General features: G+C 38.7%; 1 protein-coding gene across 1 annotated transcript in view; it reads left to right on the plus strand.

Annotated features, from left to right (window-relative positions):
* The window catches only part of PHLPP1 (PH domain and leucine rich repeat protein phosphatase 1), a 213,891-nt gene that overhangs the window by 99,205 nt on the left and 96,621 nt on the right, over positions 1–18,065 (plus strand). The window contains exons 2-3 of the mRNA XM_043559032.1: positions 5,104–5,300; positions 11,864–11,989. Coding sequence (XP_043414967.1) covers positions 5,104–5,300; positions 11,864–11,989 — 323 coding nt within the window. The remainder of the gene's footprint in view (positions 1–5,103; positions 5,301–11,863; positions 11,990–18,065) is intronic.

An 18,065-nucleotide genomic window follows, 5' to 3' on the forward strand; every position in this document is an offset into this window, starting at 1 on the left:
TTAACCTAATGCTGTAACCCAGCGGGTCTCATGGTGGTCCTAGACCCACAGCATCAGCAGAATATCCCACCCCCACCTAGGATTACTGAATCAGAAACTCTGGGTAATGGAGCCCTGCAATCTGTTTTTAGCAAGCCTTCCAGGTGATTTTGGTGCATGCTGAAGTTTGAGGCCCTCCGCTGTAACTTGTCTTCCTTCGTTCAGCATTTTCTTGTGGCATTTGAATTTAGTATCGCTTGTTATGTATTACGTAGAATGTATGTTGTAGTAATCATCTTCATTACTTCGACTTTTTGGATTTTTTTAAGTTCATGGCTAATTTTACTATAGTTTTATTTTGATTTTGCTTTGGTGGATTTTTTCAAAAATTATATTGGCTCTGTGTTTACAGCATCTATAAGAATATGAAGAGGTAGCTCACATTTTCCAGTGCTGTTGTAATTAATATTATAAGGGAAATTGTAAGCTCCAGTGGTATTCAAGAATTTAGAGATTAGAGAAAGGTTCAAGGCATGAGATTGCTCAGGGAGAAGGGTCTATGGTAATTTGGGGGCTACAAATAAACCTAATCGAATTGAGTAGCTGTCAGTAAGAAGCAAGATTTATTGGGCAGTTGACTTTATATATTTTGATCTGATACACAAATTAACCCTCCCCAAATCTATTTAGCAGCTGGTTGTCATTTCCATTAGCTAAAAGCAGCTAGTCTTAAATCTGTTTCAAAGCTCCTGCCAGCACGTCTCGCTGAGCCTGTTTAGCCTTTCAGCTGTGAGACCAAATTCCCAGGTGCCAGTTCAGTGCTCAGGTCTCTAGACCTTGTTATGGGTTGTTGAAATCCTTCTGCCAGCTCTTGAAATGACCCTAGGCAAGTAATTTAATTCAGTCTTTCTGTCACTGAAGGTAGTCAAGAAGGATTTAAGGATTTATATGCAATAAGAAACATGCTTTAGAGTTTCGTCAGTCTAAGCTCTAGAGGTAGAGAAGGTCAGGTGAGGGTTGAATGTTTTCACTTATTCCTGACCATTTCCAGCTCTAGGGGCATGGTAAATTCTTCCATTGATTTTTATGCAGTGATCAGGCTGTCTTAGGTTTTGGTGCCGTATCATCATGAATACTTCCGTTCTCTTAAGTTGTGGACGTCGTGATTGCTTTATATACTATTCTTCTTGTTTGTTAATATTTCTGATTACAGTAGACCTTTACTATTTGTACAAAGTTCTGTGGATTATTTTAGGGGAAAGTGGGTTATTAAAGTAATGCTATGTTTGGGTAAATAGAACTGACACCGACTTAGTAAAGTTGTATTAGTTATTGCCCCCAAATTTCATGGCTTCAAATACCACACATTTATTCTAGTTTCTCGGAATCAGGAATTCAGGAGCAGCTTAGCTGGGTGGTTGTGGCTCAAGTATCCTGAGGTCCGCCGTCGAGATGATTTGGGGGCAGCAGTTCCGTGGGCTTGCCTGGAGCTGGGGGATCTGCTTCCAATATGGCTCAGTCATGCGGCTGGTGAAAAGGGGCCTCACTTCCTTGCTGGCTGTTGGCCGGAAATTTCAGTGCCTCACCTTGTTGGCCTTTTCGTAGGGTCTCCAGAGTGTCCTTGTGACAGGGCAGCTGGTTTCTCCAGAGGGGGTGATCCTAGAGAGAGAGCAAGGAGGAGATTATATGCCCTTTACGACCTGGTTTCAGAAGTCGCTTCACTTTTGCCACATTCTCTTTGTTAGAAGCCAGTCACTAAGTACTGTCCACATGCAAGAGGAGTGGAGTTAGGCCTCATCTCTTGAGGGGAAGAGTTTAAAAGAGTTTTATGGAGTCTTTTTAAGCCACTGCAATGATAGACGTGGTTATATATTTCGCAAAGGCATGTAATTGGCAACAGCCAAATTTGTACTTATTTCTCTGTTGTTTCAACAGTCTTAGAGTTAAAACAGGTGTTTCTGTTACTCTGTAGATGTTCCTGAAAATTTCCCTGTTCTCCAAAATTGTAAGTGAGAAATAAAAGTTTACGGGAAAATGCAGTTGGAAGGGGGTAGGACTCTAAGTTCATGCATCTTTATAACCAAAATACTAACAAAAGTAACGATGGGCCGCAGGAGCTAACCCAGGCAGCCCAGGCAGGCTGGACATTGAGTTGCCTTAAGGAATATTAAAAATGCACAGTGACAGAACAGTAGTAATGCTGTCTTGTGGGTGCAGAGACGGTGTATTTACTGTGGGTTTTTCCCTTTGCTGTTGAAAGTTAGAATTCTACCAATCTGGCTCCTTTTGCCTAGAGTAAATCTTTATGAACCAACATAATACAGCATGTTAAAATGACACCAGTCCTCTATTTACAATCATATGAGCTCATTGGTATTAATGAATCACATACTGTAGCAGAACAGACCGTAGTTTCCCTTAAAGGAATAAATACTTTGAATCATTTATTTAGTAAAATTCTCTGCCGATAGACGAAACTGAAGTAGACTGCAGCAAACATTGCTGTGGTCAGGTCTCTATCTCAGCTTGAAATACTTGCTTTTGCTGTCTATCTTTCCTCCTGCGTCATGTAAGAAATGCCTTAAACCTGCAGGGAATTAGAGTAACATTTCTAAAGTAAAAGTTTTCACGACCGATCCAACTTTGAATTGGCAGGCATTGGTCACTTGGTGTTGTCAATATTTATTGGAGCATGGGACAGTTGGAATTCCTCCGAAATGAGAAGTTTGAGAGTTGGCAGGGAGAGAGAAAATAATTCCTATGTCATAGAATAAAGAAGTCTGACGCAAAGGAGGGTGCACGTGGCTGATTGCCTAGGTGTAGAGTCTTATTCATCTCCATATTCCCCGGAACCCTGTTTGGTACACAGCAAGTCCCGAGGGCGTGTGTGATCTGGAACACCCAGGGAGGGAGCAGACAACAAGGATATTGAAATTCACTCAGAACAAGACAAGGAGGGGTTTGATTCAGGCTGGGATGTTTAGGGCTTTCCAAGGACAGACTGATCTTACCATTAGGCTCCAAGACTATTCAGGCACTTTGGGAATTTTTCTAACTAGAGAATAAAAAGCCTATCTCTGTTGATGTGTCCATACTCACTCACTCTCTCTCTCTCTCTCTCTCTCTCTCTCTCTTTATCTCTCTCTCTCTCTCTCTCTCTCTTTATCTCTCTCTCTCTCTCTCTCTCTCTCTCTCTCTGGGATATATAGTCCACTCTATCTGGTGATTTGTTCTGGGACTTTCTGTAGGATTTTTGTGGAGTTGGGAGAATTGAAGGGCTGTCTTTATGTACCCCTGTTGTCTTTTTCATTAATCTCTACTCACAGATCTACATAAATGTGACAGGTTAACATGTGTCCTCGAAGCCATTCTCAGATGGGCTAAATAAAATGTCTCCTTTGCATTCATTAGTCTGTATGTAGGCTTGTGTGTGTGTGTGTGTGTGTGTGTGTGTGTGTGTGCCCATGCACACACACGTATGCATATTTAGATCAGATCTCTCGTTAGCCTGTGTTACTTTATTACATTTTGTGGAGATTGGAGTTTCGAAATCTAGTAATCTTGCGCTTCTTTCCGACAGGAAATGTCTGTCATGTAGAAAGGAGCTCTTAGCCTGGGAGTCTGAGCGTTTTCTTTCTGGGTGTAAATGAACTAGTACAGAAGGGGACAAGCGACTGACTGTGGTCTGATCCATCATTGGCAGCCTTTGGCAAGTCGTGTCTGATGTGAAGTCTCCTGGGCTTCCTATCTCTTTGTGGGACATTAGCATCTGGTGACTGAACAATTCAGCGGGGCCCTCAGCTCCCTTGCGGGTGGCAGCTGTGTAGTTGTTTGCTGGGCACCAAGTTTAAATAGCTGAACCACTGTTACACTCCATGCTGGCCCGGCCCCAGCAAAATTATGTAGTGTGCAGTATCTATTTTATAAAACATTCTGATGTACCGGGAGAAAGAGGAAGTGAAATTCAAACCTGCTGGTTTTGTTATTTCTGCCCAAAGGTATGTATTGGGATGGTTCCAACACGCTGGATCTCTTGAGATCTATTTTTGGTGCTGGTGCTCTTTTCGTTTCCTTCTCCAGTAGGTATTAGACATCTACCAAAACTACTTGGTATTTATGTTAGTTCTTAATATTCATAAGAATATAATGTCTCTTGAATATGTTTCTTCTGCTAGCCTTTGGCAGCTAGGCAAATTTCCAAGTAAAAGAACACTTCTGGCTTGGGTCCTATGCGAGGACACGTGTCTCTCATTAATTTATTTCTGAGAGTGGGTTTCGGTCCTCTTTGATACTATACATTCAATGTCTACAACTGGCAATGGTTTTCTCCTTGTTTATAACGCTGTGACACGTGAGTCACAGGAGTTCTCCCATCTAGTTGATGGGACTTGTCTGCAAGTCATTCTGCCAGATTCATTTTCAGCTTGGAAACAAAGACTCTTAAGATCTTTCCCAGTGCCCTCTTTGTCTCTGAGGCTCAGTGCATCTCCCTGTGTCTCTGTCTTCCTGAGGCACAAGAAGCACCACTCACCAACCTTCATAGAATTGGCATTAAGTCTGTCTTTGAGGACTTAACCATTGCCACCAAGTAGTATTTTCTTATTAGAAAAGTTACTTATTTTCCATCTCCTTAATAGTACGTGTACATTGAGTCAGTGTAGAAGGAAGAATGTCATCAGTTAATTTCATTACAACAGATTAGTTTCATTAAATGCCAAATCTTGAAGGTTATTTTCCTATCTTGGTCTGTAATGTTTTCTTCCAAGTGTACTGAAATTAACTCGAGCCATTTATAAAAATCTTGAAGTCATCCCTTTTTTAAATGTAAACAAAAATGGTGGAGGATATAGAAGAAAATAACACTTGGGTTGTAACAGAGGAGTTAAAATGGTCGTTTCCTTGGGTTTTAAGGAAAAAGCTCTTCTTCGCCCAAAATTAAAATGCACGTGTGGAGTAGATGTGGTAGTTCTTACCATAATTGTATTACTGCACATTTCAGAGTCTCTCGATTATAAATTAGGTCGTTGCCTATAATTATTCTCTGTGGTCCAGGTGGTTTATCTGGTATGCCAACGAGTTGAAAACTCACTTCTTTGGACTCAGATGTTTGCGTGTTTGTTTCAGGAAAACCCCACAGCACTGGTGGCTCTGAACGGATTCAGCTCTCAGGAATGTATAACGTCCGTAAAGGCAAAATGCAGTTGCCGGTGAACCGATGGGCCAGACGCCAAGTCATCCTGTGTGGGACCTGCCTGATGGTGTCATCTGTGAAAGACAGCTGGGCCGGAAAGATGCATGTTCTGCCTCTCATTGGTGGAAAAGTAAGTTCAAAATGAACAAAATGCTAACGGGTTCCCCAGTGTTATTAAGCTCACTTTGGGCCATTTCTGTAATATGGGGTCCATGGTTTTCACTCATCTGAGGTCTTACTCAGTTCCTGTTTTGCTCCACCAGTGGGCATTGTTGGATGGTGGAGTTGTGGAAAATGGCCACGCATCGGCTCACGCGAGGCCCTGGTGACGATCACTTTATTGGTACATGCATCTTATTTATAGACCTGAAACAGCAACTAAAAGTCAGTGTTATATTTTAGGCTACAGATGATAAGTTATTATTTATTAGCAGACATCTCTTGATATCTTGAGTGTATCTTGTGTAGGATAGAATAATGATCCTTAAGTCCAGGGCTTAAGGATCATTCAAGCATTCTTACCAAAGGTTAGACTCTTTCTCTCTTGCATGAATCTTTGATCCGACTTTGCCCTACTTCTCTGTTTATTTTTGTTTAGTGACCAGTGAAGTTAGCATTTTTTAGTTTATCAGTTTAGCCATTCATAATTTTTGAAATTGAAATGTTACCTTGTTTCAGAGAAGAGCTGAGATATGGCTGTTAGTTATTCCCAACATTGCTAGCTGCTTTTCTTTGGGCATGTCAATTATTTTATTCCTATCATTTATGAAATAGAACCAAATTGCTTGGGAAAATGATACATTCTTTTTTTTGCCATGTCAATTTATTAATTCCCAAGTGTTGGTAGATGTGTCATTACCATAATTACATGTTAGTATTTCCTGATTTTTAAATGATAGGATAATCTTTTAATAAATGGGAAGGCAAATTTGGATGAAGAAAAGGGTGTGTGAAAATTGGGGGCATATTAAGCAAATATTTTCTTTACTGTTTTCTTCCCTGAATGGGCATGGGAAAGACGGCAGAACGTGGAGGATATAAATAGAGGGGAAAATAAAACACCACTTTTGTTGAAGTGAACTTTTTAAAATTGGCAAATATTTGATCTGTTTATTCCAGGGATTAGGAATGAATTAGGTAAAATCAGATGTGTGCAGTAGTAAATGCCGTTATTATTCACTTGCTATGTAGCAAATTCATTCTTCATTCATAATTTAAAGTAGTCTCTCCTTATGTAAATAGCCCATGTCAGTTCCCTACCCGCCCCTCTGCTATTAGACAGTCTAATCCTAAGAAGACTAATACTTGATCATTTAAAAAAAGATTCTGGCCAGGCTGCAAGGTACATTTAGATCTATTTCAGTCATCTATTTTGAAGCCATTACTTAACTTTTGTCTGAGCGTTGAAGAATTACTGGTGTCTTATTACTGAAGATTTTGTCCTTTGGATTGAATTCTGAAAAATTGGTCATCATTACTACTCCAATAGGTCATCATTAAAAATGCATATTAGATGTTTGATGCCCCGTTAGGTCAACAGTCTATTTCTTCTCTATGATGTTAGGTGTTTGCTTAGGCAAATTTAATATAACTATTTATTAAATAACCTCTGTGGGGAAGCCACTTTGCTTGGTGCCCCAGAAATACCAAGATGGATAAGTCATCATCCCTGCCTTTGAATTGCTTATAATTTACTATCCGGAGATGAAGGATGGACACAATAAAATCTGCTCTAAGATGCAAAAAAGTAGTGCAGAGAGATTACATTTTGTTCTGGGGGAATCGGGGAATTCTGTGATGAAGGAGGTAGCAATTATGGTGGAACTTGAAGGGTGAAAAATCTTTTGACATATGAAGGAGATGGCCAGAAAGATTATTGTGCTCAGAGAAGCTGAGGCAGGAAAGTAGTGGAATGTTCAGATAAGGTTCAGAAGATCAAGTTATAATTAGCATTTTCATTCAGGGCTAGAGACTTGTCTTGTTTCCCAGGCCTATTATTGGATGGACTTCTACCATTGAATGAATTGAAATGGCTTCCTTTTCTCACAGACAAACCTTGTAAAACCTGTTTTGTACTATGCCTTTAAAAATAATTGAGTATGTCGAAAAACAGTCTTTTAAAACCTGTTGACCGAGTTAGGGAAAAATAACTCACTCTTTGCCGTCTGAGTTTTCATTAATGTGTATCTGTTCCTTTTTTCATTCTGCTCATTCTGTTGAAGGAAAAGCTAAGAGTAAATGGAAGGTTTTTGGTTTTGTTTTTTAAATATTTATGAAGCAGAGCTAGAAATGAAGTGTGAGATAGATTGGCCATAACCTAGCAATAATTGCTGATAAATCAAACACAACACTACTTGAGCATGATCATTAATTCCCATTTTCAAATGTCGAATTCCAAATATAAAGCTAAATGAAGCGCTCTTAAAATTTCATTGTTGGGGAAAATTATTTAATAGATAAGCTTCTATTCATTGTGCAAGTATTACATTATATTTAATTTATCCTGTAGAATTTAACATCGGTTTTTAGATGTAACATTTTAATATTTTACTTAATATTTGTTAAATTATGATGCATAATAAATTGAATAACTATTTACCTACTGCTATTCAGTTTAGGAATCACAGCCATATAAACACCAATGTTTTCTACCTGTGTTCTCTTTACATCTGTCCCACTGGTATCCCCCAACCCCAAAGGTTTCCACCCATTGTCCTAGAATATGTATTCACCATTTTCTTTTTTAAAATAAGTTTTATGATGTAACTATGTTTTGCTTGTTTTTGATCTGAATAAAATTGGTATCATACCATGTGTGGGCTTCTGTGATTGAATTTTTTCACTCAGTATTATGCTTCATAATAAGATTCTATGTTGCTTTCTGTACGTGGTTTTCATTTCTGTATAACGTTTCCCTCTGTAAGTGTTCTAAATTCTCATAATTTCTTAAGTAATTTTCCTGTTGGACATTGGGTTGCTTCTAGTTTTTTGTCATTATAAATGATTCTGCCAAAATGGGCTTATGTTGATATGCCTCCTGGTACACAAGTAGTTTTTCTAGGACAGTAGTTCTCAGAGGTACTGTGCCCAAAGGGGACATTGGATAATATGTGCAAGTGTTTTGATTGTGAAGTGATTGAACAGTCAACGTATCAGTTGATGTAAGCTAAATTATGCTATGGTGACAAATCCCCCCCAGATGTCAGTGACTTAAATTTTCTCATTCCACTAAACGTCCACTGTAGATTGGTAGAGATTTCTTTTTTCCCATAACTGTACAGGGACCCAGCCTGCTCTGCTCCCTTATAACATTTGGAACATGCAACCTTCCTTTGGTGCTTAAGCAAGGGAAGAGGTAACTGGAGAGTCATAAGCTGGCTTTTGTATATTTGGATGCAGAAGTGACACGTGCCACTTCTGCTCGTGGCTCATTGGCCAGAACTAGTCACATGACTTCACCTTGATTGCGGAAACTCTGGGAAACGTGGAAAGTAGAGTGTTTGGTTAATACCAATATATTTGGTGCAAGGGGACACTATCGGCCTTTACAGGGCAGGGGCTCAGTGAAAAAAAAGTCACACGAAGTATTAGACAGTCCTGCACAATGTACAATGAACTGTTTAATTCAAAATCCTTAAAATAAATTACTTCCTTGAGAAATACTGCTCTTAGATACACATTTAGGGGTGCAGTTACTGGACTATAGGGCATATGCACATGCTACAAGATGATGTCAAATTGCTTTCCAAAGTTGTTGTACCATTTTACACTCACATCCGTGTACAAGTGTTCCTGTTTCTCTGCATCTTCACCAAACTTTATGGAGGTATAATCGACAGACATTAAACTGCACATTTTGATGATAATTTGGTAACAGTATAGCTAGCTAAACACACCCATTCAACCGTCACCACAGTGAATAAGAATGATCATATCACCCCTGAAAGTTTCCTTGTGCTCCTTTTATCCCCCTTCCTTCCACTCTTTTCCTCATCCTCCAGAAATCACTGGTCTAGTTTCTGTCTATATTGATTAGCTTAAATCGCATTAAAAAATATTTTGTCTTTAGTGTATAGAAATACAGCTGACTTTTGAGTATTGATTTTATATTTAGCCACTTGGCTAAATTTTCTTATTTATTCTAATATACTGTCTATAGAATCTTTGGAGTGTACTATGTAGCTAATCATGTAATATTAAAAAGATGACAATTTTTTTCTTCTTTAATACATATTTGTGTCTTACTGTAATGGCCAGGACTCTAGTATAGTATTGAGTGGAAACAGTAGATACTTGTCTTCTCAGTGATGTTAAAGAGAGTGGTATATCATCATTAACACTGAAGTTTCCCTTAGATGTTTGATAAATACACTTTGTCAGCTTGAGTTGTTATTTGTGTTCTTAGTTTGCTGGGAGTTTTTGTCATGAATGATGAATGGGTGGTGAATGTTACCAAATGCTTTTTCTGCAGCTGTGGGGATGATCATATGGTCTTCTTCTCCTCCTCCTCCTCCTTTTTTTAATGTTTGTTTATTTTATTTTTGAGAGAGACAGAGACAGGATGCTAGTGGGTTAGGGGCAGAGAGAGAGGGAGACACAGAGTCCAAAGCTGGCTCTAGGCTCCAAGCTGTCAGCACAGAGCCCAACACGGGGCTCGAACCCACGAGCTGTGAGATCATGATCTGAGCCAAAGTCGGACACTTAACCACCTGAGCCACCCAGGCGCCCCTGGTTTTCTTCTTTAATTTGTTAATGTGATTAATGATTTTATAGTTCCAATAATGTTAAATCATCTTGCCTTTCCTGAGGTAAATCCAATTTGTTTTTGATACAGTTTTTTTCCTTCTGTATTTCTGGATTGTGGTGCAACATTTTGTTCAAGATAAGTGTTCATAACTGAGACTCGCCTATAATTTTTTTTTTCTGTTACTACTCTGATCTGGTTTTGGTTATAGAATAATTTGTAGTATTTTTCTTCATTTTTTGTTGGGTGGATGAGTTTGCACAAATTTGGAATGTTCTCTTTCTTGGAACTTTGATAGAATTCATCTATAAAATGATATGGGCCTGAGATTTCTTGAGAAAAAGTTTTATTCAGTTTGTTAAATGATTATAGGACTATGTAGGCCTTCGGTTTTTTTTTCTTTCTTGATTTAGTGTTAGTAAAATATATTTTTCTGAGATTTTGCCACAGAATTGTTTATAATGTTCTTTTTAATCTCTGCTTAATCTGTAGGCCTATCTCTCTTTTCATTATTAATGTTATTTATGTCTGTCTTCAGCTGATATCATGAACTAATATCTGTTGACATTTACTTTGTTATTAGCCTTTTCAAAGAACCAGTATTTTGTTAATGTTCATGTTCTCTGTTGTATATTTGGTTTTCATGACATTTTAATTTCTGCTTTTTGATGTCACCTTTATTCTGGCTTGAATTTATTCAGTTTTTGGTTTGGTATTTTTCCCCCTAAGTTCTTGAGACATGTATCAATCAAAATAATTTTCTGCCTTCTTTTCTAATGTGAGTATTTAAAATTATAAATGTTCCCCTATGTACTGCTTTTGTTGCATTCCATAAATTTTGATATGTATTTTTTTAATGGTTCAGTTCTAAGACTATCTAAATTTCTATTATGTTTGTTTTTGTTTTTGTTTTTGTTTTTGTTTACTTAGTTGTTTGGAAGTGTGTTACTAGTTTTCTAAGTACACTTGGATTTTTTTTTTTTTAATTTTTTTTTTAATGTCTTTATTTATTTTTGAGACAGAGAAAGAGCACGAGGAGGGGAGGGGCAGAGAGAGAGGGAGACACAGAATCCAAAGCAGGCTCCAGGCTCTGAGCTGTCAGCACAGAGCCCGACGCGGGGCTCGAACTCACAGACTGTGAGATCATGACCTGAGCTGAAGTCGGACCTGAACCGACTGAGCCACCCAGGCACCCCAGTACACTTGGATTTTAAATGGAATTTTTATTATTGACATCTAACTTTTAATTGCCTTTTGGTCCCAGAACATAGTCTGTGATACTGATCTTTTTGAAAATTCTTTACTCTTTATGACTTGTGATCAGTTTTGTAACTGCAGCATAGGAGCTTGTGGAATACCATGTTACTTTATTGTCTGGACTTTTCCTGCTTAGGAAGCATTTACTGGGAGTGGAAATTTGATTTGACTGTATCGCTGCCTTATTAGGACTTGAAAGTTCTTATGGTAGAGTTTTCTTTCACGTTAAACTCAATTTCACGTTAAATTTTTAAAAACTTATTTAACACGCTTGAAGACCTCTTTTTAAAAAAGGTTGTAATGCAGACTAATACAAAAGTCGCTCAAAGTAAAAATCCTTCTGCAGTAAAAATCCTTAAGTCTTAAGTAAAACTCCTCCCAAAGGAAGGAAGAACCCCAGCAGCCTATTGTGAGGATATAGAAAGATAAGAAAGGGCGTCTGTTCCAATCTAAACAGGAAGAAGAGAATTTCACTACTGTGGGGAAATCTAAAGAAGATAAAACTCCCCATTTTCGATTTCCTTGTAATTCAAGTTGGTTAGTCAGACTCAGGAACTTACGTGTTTTAAGTATTAAGAGGAACATATATAGGGAAAGATGCAAATCTGTGTAGGCTCACTGACCTAAGGTATGGTTAATGAACTATGTAAATGGTCTGCTTTCCTGATGTGTTTTTGTCTCTGTTTTTATAGGTAGAAGAAGTGAAAAAGCACCAGCACTGTTTAGCATTTAGCTCCTCTGGACCCCAAAGCCAGACTTACTACATTTGTTTTGATACATTCACAGAGTATTTAAGGTGGCTTCGACAAGTCTCCAAGGTAAGTGCTTACCCAAGAATATTTTTCAGCTTCTAGCTGGCTAGAGTTGCTTTCTGTTTTACCCAGTTCCAGAATATGGTATTATACTTAATAATTTTTTTAGTTTTCTGAAAGCTCATTTTGGCTGAAAAGTAGCCAGCTGAAAAATTTTTAAATTGTGCTTCATTTGCTGGGTTCTGTTTATCCCTAAAAAAAAAAAAAAAAAAAAAAAAAAAGAACTCAGTGGGTAGACCGGCATTACTATCTTAATGTTATAGATAAAGAACATAGACTAAGAATATTTAAGGGACTGGCCCAGGGTCGGACAACTGCAAAACCACAAAATACCCAGAGAAGTGTTACAAATTTCCCCTCTTCCTCTATGTTTTCATTTAAGTGGTTTAATCTGTGCCACTCCCTTTCACCTGTCCAACTTCTGCCTTTCAAATGGCTTAATTTCTTTTCACAGCGTCATTTTCTTGACTGTTTAATAGTCTCCTACTTAAATGAGATCACCATGACCTATGAAACAGTATACGTGTGTGTGTGTGTGTGTGTGTGTGTGTGTGTGTGTGATGGAAGCCAGAATAAATGCTGGTATTTCAGGTACTCCGTGTGAAGATGATTTTACATCACATTTATAGAATTATGTGTAAAATGGGTGGGTTGCAGTACTTTGTGCCTTGGTTTTGGGTGTGTTTATGAAATGATGAAACCTCTCTTGGGTGTAGAAACATTACACTGGAATTTGCTTTCATATTTTTTAATTTATAATCCAGTTTGCTATCCAAGTTCAGTGTGATCCCAACTGCTGTATGATGTAATTGTTTATCAAGTGAATGAATAGGGAATAACTTTGTCAACGGTTAACAGAAAATTCGAGAATAATATCTAGAAAGACTTCTTGAAATACTGGCTACATGTGAATTGTCAAGTAAAAGCTATGTTCTCTGATGACGCAATGCACTTAAGAACATTAGTGCTTCCTCCTTTTAGAGAAGAAGCAATGGGCAGAATGCAGATTGATAGGGACTCAGAAGATTCTCCCAACCTGGTTGGCCAGTGGAGGTTCTAATTGCATAGGGCAGCATCCTGCTAGAGAAAATGGGAGGGATGACGCTTCTTTCGGCATGCCTGTAGAATTAATGTGCTATTAGAGGCAATGAATACATCTGCATGGTCGTTTTAAAATTACTTTTGTGGTTGCAAATGTGAGGAGACAAATATTAAAATAATACTGTGCTTTTATATTTAAATGGTTACATGGGTTCAAAGCAGTAAGTCAACGGCCTATACTCTGTTTTATTCGGAATAAAATGCCAAGCTGTGGTCAAAGTACATTGAATTTTTTTTCTGTATGGAGATGTTGATTGATTGACGTGTTTATTTTAAATGTTTATTTTTGAGAGAGAGCCCATGTGCACTCGTTATATTTTGAGAGAGAGGGGCAGCGTGGAGACAGGGGGTCGAGAGCAGGCTCTGTGCTGGCAGCAGTGAGCGAGATGTGGGGCTTGAACTCGTGAACTGTGAGATTGTGACCTGAGCCACCCAGGCACCCTGAGATGTTGATTTTTTTAAATAAACTTTTTATTTTGGAATAATTTTCTATTTAGCGAAAAGTTATACAGATAGTACAGGGAGTTTCCATGTAGCCCCACCCAGTTTCCCAGAGATCTTACGTTACCATGACAGAGTTGTCAAAACTAAGAAACCAACATTAACACGTTACTCTGATCTAAACTTCAAAATTTGTTTGGATTTTACTGGCTCTTTCATTAGTGTTTTTTACTAGCATTTTTCATTCTCCTGTCCCAGGATTTAGTCCAGAGTACCACATTTCATTTGATTGTCATGTCTCCTTTTTCTCCTCTGCTCTGTGGCAGTTTTTCAGTCTTTCTGTGGTTCATACGACCTTGACACTTTTGAAGAGTGTTGGTCAGGTATTTCCTGTAATGTCCTATGTGGAGATGCTTTGACCTTTTAAACCAAATGCAGTGTCATAGTCAGCTGCTTTACATTCTTTTTGGAACAAGTCAGAGGCATAAATTCTTAAACATGGATAAGGATGTGAGTAAACAGGTAAATTATCAAGGTTACCAATGACAATTGTTTTGATTAAAACAATAATAACAAAAAGATTAATAGGTATTGAGTTTAATTAACATCCACCCAACTGATAAGTCACTGTTCTAAAGATAGCCAGCGTTTATGAAGCACCTTCTGTATGTCAAGTATGTGTTTTATGCACTGGGATATATAGCAAAGAACAAGTCTAATTCCTCTCTCTCGGTAGCACTTACATTGGGGAAACAGATGATAAATAAGCAAACAGACGAGAAAGAAAACATCAAATAATCACAGAGCTATAATACAAGTTATAATGACAAAGAATGATGGAGGAAGAATAACTTTTTTTTTAATGTTTATTTATTTATTTTGAGAGTGTGTGCACATGAGCAGGAGAGGGGCAGAGAGAGAGGGAGAGAGAGAATCCCGAGCAGGCTCCATGCTGTTAACTCAGAGCCCCACGCGGGACTTGATCCCATGAACTGTGAGATCATGACCTGAGCCGAAATCAAGAGTCGGACTCTTACTTACTAAGCCTCCAAGGCGCCCCTAAACTGGAACTTCAATGAAAAGAAGCGTCCAATTATTTGAAGACCTGGTGGGAGGAGCTTTCCAGGTAGTTGGAAAAGATGGTGTGAAAGTCCTAAGACATGAAGTCAGGGAAGGCAGGGATTTTAGGTTACAAAACAGGGTAAAGACTCTGGATTATATGATTGGCATAATGGCAAGCCATTTGAAAGACTTCTCTTTCAGAAGGTTACATAATCTGACACTGGCTGCTGTGTAGTGAATGGATTATGGAGGACAAGAAGAGAAGCAAGGGGTGGGGTCTGACTGGCAGGAGGCTCTTGTGGTATTTTCCAGGTAAGAGGTGAAAGGAGAGATGGAGAGAAGTGGATAGATGCATTTTGGGATGTGTTTTGAAGATTGAGAGACAGGATTACTGATAATTACATACAAAGCATGAGGAAAATTTTGGAATAAAAAATGCCTTCTAGGTTCTTGATTTGAATTGCTAGGTAAATTGTAGACTCATTCAGAAACCACAACACTAATTAGACTATATATGCACCTTTAAAGCAATGGCAAAATACAGTTTTTAACCTCAGAGAGTTTGTTTCTAGAGAGACAGCAAAGAAGTGAAATGAAAGAGGGTAGATTATGAAATGCCTCTTAAAAGAGGTGTGGAAATTGTTGATATCTAACTGGCAATTGTAAATGTCATATGTTTGACTCTTTGCTGTTGCTGGGTGGCTGACATGCCATCTTCATAGGATGGTGTATTTGTAATAAGGTACTGTCTCTGATTATCCAAACCATGAATAGATGCACCCATCAGGACTCTCACAGGAGAGGTGGGGGTTGGGGGAGAATTGTGGCCCAGGAAACATGATGGTGGCAGGGTGAGGTGTTGGCGTGAGTTTTCCTCTTCCACTGATTACTACATTGCCATTAGAAAGTGTTTGATATGTAATGTAGCTACAAGAGAAGATAATTCACAAGCATATCCATCCACAACAAGACCCAGCTTATATCTCACACAGGTGTCTGTGAGTGCTTCCAGGAGGGGGGGGGGGGGGTTGGAATTTAATTACCCTAAGTTACTAGTGTTAACAAGTAGTTAACTAGTAGTTAACTGGTATTAGCTAGAATGAATTTGAATTAGAACCTTAACCTCCTTTCCTTGCAGAAAGGCTCTCAATGTTTGGAGAAGTCAAATGGTGTGGGAGTAAGGAATTTAGGTTTCAAACTAAGGTAGACACGGGTTCCACCATTCACGGAATCTGTCACTGTAAGTATCTAAATTTTAGGCTTTCTCATTTGATAAAGGGATTAGCAATAGTACCTCCTAGGGCTTACGTCAGAGGTGGACATGATAGACTTCTACCGACACATAGTAATTCTAACTGTGTGTGTGTGTGTGTGTATGAGAGTGACTGACTAAATACAGAAATAAAATAATTTTATGGCCATCATTCCTGCTGTTACCATTGATTGGCCAATCTTTTTTTTTTTTTAAGTTTATGTATTGATTTTTGTGAGAGGGTGAGTGAGCAAGCAGGGGAGGGGCAGAGAGAGAGAATCGCAAGCAGGCCCCATGCTGTCAGCACTGAGCACAACATGGGTCTTGAACCCACAAACTGCGAGATGATGACACAAGCTGAGACCAAGAGTTGGGTGCTTAACTCACTGAGCCACCCAGGTGCCCCCAGACAATCTTTTTATTTAAAAAAAAATTTTTTTTAATGTTTATTTTTGAGAGAGAGAGAGAGACAGAGTGTGAGTGGAGCAGGTGCAGAGAGAACGGGACACACAGAATCCGAAGCAGGCTCTAGGCTCCGAGCTGTCAGCACAGAGCCCAACGTGGGGCTCAAATTCACAAACTGCGAGATCATGACCTGAGCTGAAGTTGAACGCTTAACTAACTGAACCACCCAGGCGCCCCCAGACAATCTTTTTAAAGTATTATTTGTTTTTATGTATATTTTAAGGAGATAAAGACACACATATGCTTGATTTATCTGAACAAAGGACCTTCTGCTGTTCTTGACAACCACAGGAGCCTTTTGGGGTTAACACAATTGAGGATGGCAGACATCGGAAAGAAAGATTTCTTCCTGAAAAGTCAGGGGTCAGGGACAAAGGGCAGAACATCTTAGTAAATGCAGATTTTAGATACAATGTCTTTCCTTTCTCTAGTCTTACAAACCAGATACACATTTTTAGAAGTTGTTAGGGTTAGTGAATGGAAGGAGAAGTCAGTTGTAAGGGGCTGGTTGAAGAGGTTAGATATTATAGAAGAAATCAGTGCAAGAACCCCCTATTCGGATATGAATTGCATGTAAGACAGGGCCATGCTCTTCTTTAAGCTTTGAATGTGGAGGAGAGTCCTGTGATCATATCTTCTGCTTTAATTCAGCATCCTGGGAGAGTAGGTTGGGGCTGCTGGAAGAAGGATGATGAGAAGCTCGATCCGTTGGGGCATATGTGCTTGTGGGGAATTTGTCATGGTCAAGGGTGACTCTCATAAGCCACTTCTACTTGTAGCTTCCCCTTCCACTGTCCTCTGCTCTTGCTCATGTCTGGAGGTATTAGGAAGTTCTACAGCTTAGTCATGTTCAGGGTTACTATGGAGATTTTCTTCTTTTTTCTTTTCTTTTCTTTTCTTTTCTCTTCTCTTCTCTTCTCTTCTCTTCTCTTCTCTTCTCTTCTTTTCTTTTCTTTTCTTTTCTTTTCTTTTCTTTTCTTTTCTTTTCTTTTCTTTTCTTTTCTTTTCTTTTCTTCTTTCTTATTGAGAAACAAAGCCTTCACAGAATGGATTGTCTTTACATCCTGATGTTTAAATGAGATTCATTTTGATAAGGATATGAAAGAAAAACAAACCGAGAACAGAAAGAAATATCTACGTTTCTGATTTTTTTTTTAAATGTTTATTGATTTGTTTTGAGAGAGAGTGAGAGACAGCAGAGGAGGGACAGAGAGAGGAAGAGAGAGAATCCCAAGCAGTGTCCATGCAGTCAGCACAGACCCTGATGTGGGGCTCGATCCCACCAACCGTGAGATCATGACCTCAGCCAAAATTAACCGAGCCCCCCAGGCGCCCCCCATCTTAACCATTTCTAAGTATACAGCTCAGTGGTAGTAAGTACATTCACATTGTTGTGCAACCATCCCCACCATCCGTTTCCAGAATTTTTCTCATCTTGCGATATTGAAACTGTACCCATTATGACCTGAGCCAACATCAAGAGTCAGATGCTTAACCGACTGAGCCACCCACATACCCCCAAGTTTCTGAGTTTTAATGACCATCCTCACCTCAGTCTGAGTAGGAGGACAAAGAGAACCAATTCCAATGATTTTTAAATTAAAATGAATTAGATAATTAATTTAAAAGGAAAATTCTTTATTTTCACTTTATGCTTCTGGATCTTAGCTAAAATAGACATATTCATCTTTGTTCTAATTTGTTTGATTTGGGGAACATTTGTAAAAGATTATTAATTAGAAATGTTCTACCAAGATAGGC

Source organism: Prionailurus bengalensis, chromosome D3, assembly GCF_016509475.1.
Source record: "Prionailurus bengalensis isolate Pbe53 chromosome D3, Fcat_Pben_1.1_paternal_pri, whole genome shotgun sequence".
Classification (NCBI taxonomy): Eukaryota; Metazoa; Chordata; class Mammalia; order Carnivora; family Felidae; genus Prionailurus; species Prionailurus bengalensis.